Below are 6,000 nucleotides of genomic sequence, written 5' to 3'. Positions count from 1 at the left end.
AGCTATGATTGGTGGAACAAATTGTTGGGTGGAGTCACCGTAGCCTTTAAAACTGGTTCTGCTTCAATTTACACACCTTACCTTACTTAATTTGCAAAGAAAGTTTGAGGGGAAACTGTGTTACATGGAAGAAAAAAGCAATTCACTATTGCTGAATGTCAAATACTGCTGATTTTACCTCTGGCATTTACAGTGTAATTCCTCTTTGCAAAGGGAGTAGGATGAGCTACAGATGTGGAAACTCTCTCATGCCCTGGCTATTTTGAGAATTTGTTGCAGGTTAATAAATAACAGTAAGTAAATCCAAGGGGTCTTGTTACTGTATTCCAGCCTCCATTTTTCAGCATAATGCTTACCTAGAGGTGCAGGTGCTGTGACCCGTACATCAGTATCTTACTGAAAGTACGTCTCTTAACTGTTTCGTTTTCCTAGAGCCACTCTAAATGTCGGAAGTGAGCAGGTAAATCCTGCCCTGACCCTGCTAGAGCTGCTCAGCCACTGAGGCAGCAGCTAGAGCTCTGATGACAGTGTGGGGCTCTTCCAGCCAGGACACAAGCGGAGACAGCTACTGAAACGTGCCCCAATGCTGGGGCCCACTAGCACAGCAGCCGAGCCGCCCTCGGATTAGAAGGCGGGCACCGCGACATGGGCAGGCAGAGGCAACCGCCCCCCGGGCTGCTTAGTAGTGGTTTACTCGGGGCGAGCTACCCCACGCCAGAGAATCCCCCTATAACGGCCGAATCTCCCTCACGCCAGAGCCTGGGCCTCTCCCGCTGCAGCTGGGCTCAGGGAAAAGAGAAAAAAAAGCGACGCCGTGCAGCGCAACCGCAAGAGAAAGCTGAAGCGGCGTGCACGCAACCCAGCTCAGCTGGGCGCAGTGCATGCTGGGAGCTGTAGTGCCGATGGCCTACCCTCAGCTCCAAGCCAGGGCCTAGGAGGCGGGGCAGGCGGGCCGGCTACGCAGAGCTGCCCTCCGCGCGTGCGCAGCTGCGCTATAGAAATGGGGGTTTGCAAGTGGAAGTTGTGGGGACGGGGGCTCGTACCATTGCACGCGAAGGGGAGGGGAGTGACCTTTCCTGCTCTAACCCCGCGGAGAACATTGCGGTTGAAGTTACGGGGTGGATGTAAATTGCCTGACACATTTTCGGGATTCCCCATCTCCTGCACTAACGGTACGATCCGTCCTATAGTCTCCCCTTCCCGGCTATGGATGGTACGTCCCGCTGGTGACCCGCCTCTCTCTCTCTCTCTCTCCCCCAGCAGGCGCGGCAGGCTCTATGGTAGATTCTGCTCAGTCCCCCACCCCCGCCAACCTCCTTCTTTACGCTCCCTCCCTCCCCGTTCTTAGAAGCGTTATTCCTATTGGCTGCGGCTCGGCGCTCTTGCCAATCAGGAAGCGGCTATCATGGTGGAAGGGAATAAATACAAGATGGCTGCTCCTATAAAACCAGGCATTGGGCTTCTCCCCAGCGATGGGCAAATAGAGGCTTTAACCCGTGCTTTAAAGCTACCCTGCGTTTACCCACTGCGCTGCTGCTATCCCCGGGGATCAGTGGACTCCGTCGCCCATCGAGGCGCTCAGTCGCTCCCTACCTTTATCCGCGAGGGCCGAAGTTGGGGTGGGGAGCCTGAGAGGCCTAAGCCAGGCCCCTACATCCTCCTTCCCGGGAGAGCAACGGCCCTCGCCTGTCATCACGCTGCTTTCATCCAACCAGGCCCAGGCGGTTTCCTCTGGCTATGGCGGTTTCCAGGTCTGTATAAGCCCGGTGTTGGACGGCGGCCCATGGGCCTCAGCCCCTAAGGAGCCTCTGCTGTGTGGGGTGAAGAGGTGACTCGCTCCCGTGGCCCGACGCTTCCTTAATTTTGTGAGGCCCCACTGGAGTATTGTTCCTGCCCAGCAGCTGGGGCCACTCGCGGTCTCGCCTGTGGCTTCTAGCACCACTACAATGCCCTGGTTGTGGGCTCAGTCCGTTGCCTGTCCACCAGCTGGAGTAACTGCAGTCCCGGGAGCAGAGGGATGCTCTTAGCCCAGTAAAGGGTGGAGGAGGACCCCTCCCTTCTGCGTTAAAGTCTTTTTTCCCACCCACCCAACGTCCTAGACACTCTGTCAAGGGATGTATAGACCACTGTCCATGCGGCAGGTTGGTGGAATCTTGCCACATCAGAATAGCCCACGAGTGTACTGGCAACAATGACTGCATGGCCTCCTGAATTGACAGGAACTGCTTGGCTTTGTCTACCTCCTAGTATGTTGTTAATAAAATCATAGACTTCCACACAGAAGTGATTAGGACAGGGGTTCTCAAACTTTTTTCTCTGAGACCCCCTTTGAAATCGTTTTAGGCCCCCCCCCCAAAAAAAAAAGATGACCTCCCCATGCTATGCCAGCCCTATGCCATAGTACCCTTACTTCTGCACTGCTGCTGGGGGTGGCACTGCCTTCAGAGCACCCAGCTGCTGCTCTCCGGCTACCCATATCTGAAGGGCTCTAGCTGTCAGCCATGCACATGGTTGACAGCCCAACTACGGCATGCATGGGGGCTGACAGCTCGTGACCCCCCAATAATCTTGTGACCCCTTGAGGGGTCCTCCCTCTCCCCCCCTATTTGGGAACTCCTGGATTAGGAGAGCCTGGCTCTCTCTAGTTGCTGGGTAGTATCTACTTAAAAGTATGTGAACTAGAAATGCTGGGGTTTAAGTATTTAATGATACAATTTTATTAAAATATTTGCATCTGACAAAGGTGGGTTTCTGCCCATGAAAGTTTATGCCCAAATAAATTTGTTAGTCTTTAAGATGCCACAGGACTCCTGCTGTTTTGTTAAAATATTTGTATCTTATAAAATTGACTAAATTTCCCTCATTCTTCAGACACAGATATGCAAAACTTCACACTGAACGTTCTCCCTCCCTACCCCTATCCCCCAACATCTAACTCTCATTACCTAGATGTTGTGACAGTGATTTGGAGATAATGTACATGGATGGTACCTCTATATTTTAAAAGTTCTGTGACAAAAGTAGATCCCAATCCCAAAATATACTTTAAGTAGGTAGCAAGGGTATGTCTTTGTCCTACATCATCTGATCTATTAGAGTATGGGAATTTCATTCACCACTGAAAGCTGTTGTGCAACATGAATTCAAGACTGCAATAGAAAGATTTAAAAAAACCCAAAATCCTAAGAGCAGTGAGGACAATTGATTTGATAAGCTTTGAGTTTCACCCAAAATGTCTCATGAATTTTTAATCATGTTTTCTATTTTTCCCTTCAAAACAATTGTTTATTGAATTTCTTCATAAATTAAGAATTTAAAGCACTAAGAGATTATTAAAAAAAGTTGACTGTAGTTAAATTCTGCTATCAGAATGTCACCTCATTTCCACAACAGAAGTATTCTAATCCCTTTATTTTTGGGGCAGCTATGCTAAATAATTCTTCTTTTTACATAAATCTCTAATTACTTTATTTGCAATGCTCCAGATAACTGGAATATTAAGAATTAGCTGAATCGTTGATGTATAGTCTAAAGCCTTGCCTACAGTAAGGATTGGCTTCTGTTCCAAGCCTCGAAGGGTTGGTATTGGAATGTGTTCCCTGTGTAGACCCAAGGCATGCTTTAAGTTTAGTATTTACTTTTAACATGTTCTATTAAATATGTAGTTTCACATGTGACACACACTTGTTGCAGTGGAAAGCTATGCAGTTATTGTTTAACTAGTCTGACAGTTTTGGAAATACCATACAAATTTTTATTGCTTGTATGATGTAAAAGATATTATTTCCACAGAACTAGTGGAATATCTGTGAGACAGTCTCAAGAAAGTTAGTAAGGATTCACTTCAAGAGCTGAGTAGTGTAAAGGAACTGCATATTTTGAAACACTTGTAACAGTTTGGACCTTCCTGTTGTCTCCAGGGTTTCCGTTTACATACAAAAGTGATACTGTATAAGTTTGGCCTCTGCACATTCTTACAATAGATACATCAGAAACATCTCACAATGCAGATAATATACAGTAACTCTTGTTCTGAGAAGTGACCTTTCTGTAAAGTTAAATATAGGAACACGAGCATTATAGCAGTCTGTGTTATACCTGACAATAGAAAACCTTGTTTCCAAGAGTTCTTACTTCTGAATGCAGAAATTTCAATAAGCTTTCCTTTTAAACTTGCATGAATATATAAATTTTCACATGAAGTCTGGTTGCTTAGTGTTATGGTCTGTACAAGATTCATTTAAACTTAAAGATCTAAACACTCCCTGTGGATAATTGTGGTTAAAAGTATGTTTTACATATGTAATAAACAGTAATCTTGGTTTTTTAATATTAACTATAAATAGTGGAAAGAATAAGTCTAGCTGACTTCTGTATGCTCATTGTAGTATAATACTGCCTGCTATTAGCCTGAAACTTCCCTAAGGCTAGTTTAGTATTAGAACCTTATTTCATAAATGAAATCCTATCCCTGTGTTTGCTGATTTGCTTTTATAGTTTCCTATATTTCAAAAACAAAAATTGTCAAATACCTTGCTGCACGTGTGAAGGTTAGCTATGAATGGAAAAACCTTCCTCAAAACTTGGCTTGTCAGAACAAAGGTCTGAACAGATGCAGAAAATCTGAGAATCTAAACTTCTTTGTCAAACCAGATTAGGAGCTTGTAATGCTGCTATAGCTAAGACATGTCTGCTTGTCCTTTTTTTTTTTTTTTTTTTTTTTTAAGTATTTATTAAGACATGTTGAGCACTTATGAAATGAAGGAAATCAATTTTGGGATATTAGTCTGTATAACATGTCCATGCTATTGGATGAGAAGATGTCACCAGATTGTCTTCTAGGAATCTTGCTTGTGGCAGTATCTAATTTTTATAGAATCTGCTGTTTATTTTTGTCTTTTTTGGGTTTATTTACTTATTTTAAGACAGAGTAGCAAAAGCCCCATAAAAGGCTTGCTGAATAGTAAAACACAGTTATGTGCCATATCTCCTGAAATAATCTGGACAAGTAGGGGATACCCAATGGATGACATCCCCAATAATAAATACAAATAGGTGTTTAAGCCGGTTAGCCTTCCTTACAGGAGACAAATCCACATTGGAGAAGGGGGTACTGTCACAATCTCCAAGAATAAGTCTTGAACAGAGATAATTTGATGGGAATGCTCTTCTTTCTCCCACATCTCCTTCCATGTTAACTATACAGGGGAGCATATATGGGTAATAGAAATCTTTCTTGGTAGAAACAAACAATTGCAATAGCAAGAAATGCATTCTTCTCTCTCTCTAGGCTTGTACACAAATGTGAGCATGATAGGAACCCCTGCTTGAGAAAGAAATTATAAAATTGTGGGACCATGTGGCACTAAATGGCTCAAGATGGGACTAGTAATGGGATACAGCAGACCCTTTCACCTTAAAGTCACTTGCTCAAATATGACCCCTGTTATATTGACAGTCATTATGATGTGATGGTTATTTTGGTGGTCTTTGTGAAGTAGGTTACTTAGTGAACATTTTTCACATCACAGACCACTCTTATTGCAAAAAGGACATTATTCAGTAATGTTGTTGGGTATGTGACATCAAGTTTGGAAAGGACACTGTCAACTAAAAAGTTAATTAAGGTATTTAACTAAAAAGTTAAGTTAAGCTTTTTAAAAAAAATCCCACCCAAGACCCACTGTAATTTAAAGAGTTTAGACAGGAACCTGTTTTGTTTTGTTTCTTATGTGTATTCAAAGATGTTTTATATATCATTGTTTCTTCTGCTTAGTCAGCCAGTTCCCCTGAAGAGTAATCAGGAAATCTCATGCACAACATTGGGAGGGGGGAGAAGAAACACTTTTTTAAAACAGGAAAATGTGATTGTAAAACCAGAGTGGCAGAATGATTTAGGGGCATGTATAATAATTTTAACTTTTATCTTTGTCTTTAACTCACTTCATGAAATTGATTAGGTTTCCAGTTCCTGTCTCACTGGGAAAAATTTGAAGCACT

The 6,000-nt window shown here is 43.6% G+C and overlaps 1 protein-coding gene across 2 annotated transcripts in view; it reads left to right on the top strand.

Moving 5' to 3' along the window:
• The first annotated feature begins 1,439 nt into the window (after positions 1 to 1,439).
• The window catches only part of BTAF1 (B-TFIID TATA-box binding protein associated factor 1), a 91,181-nt gene continuing 86,620 nt past the window's right edge, over positions 1,440 to 6,000 (top strand). For both annotated transcript variants that reach the window (XM_067552884.1, XM_067552883.1), the window contains exon 1: positions 1,440 to 1,751. In XM_067552884.1, coding sequence (XP_067408985.1) covers positions 1,738 to 1,751 — 14 coding nt within the window. In that variant the 5' untranslated portion in view covers positions 1,440 to 1,737. The remainder of the gene's footprint in view (positions 1,752 to 6,000) is intronic.

Source organism: Emydura macquarii, unplaced genomic scaffold (assembly GCF_026122565.2).
Source record: "Emydura macquarii macquarii isolate MOO-44397 ecotype Brisbane River unplaced genomic scaffold, CSIRO-AGI_Emac_v2 contig_1390, whole genome shotgun sequence".
Classification (NCBI taxonomy): domain Eukaryota; kingdom Metazoa; phylum Chordata; order Testudines; family Chelidae; genus Emydura; species Emydura macquarii.
This window is presented reverse-complemented; position numbering and strand designations above follow the sequence as displayed.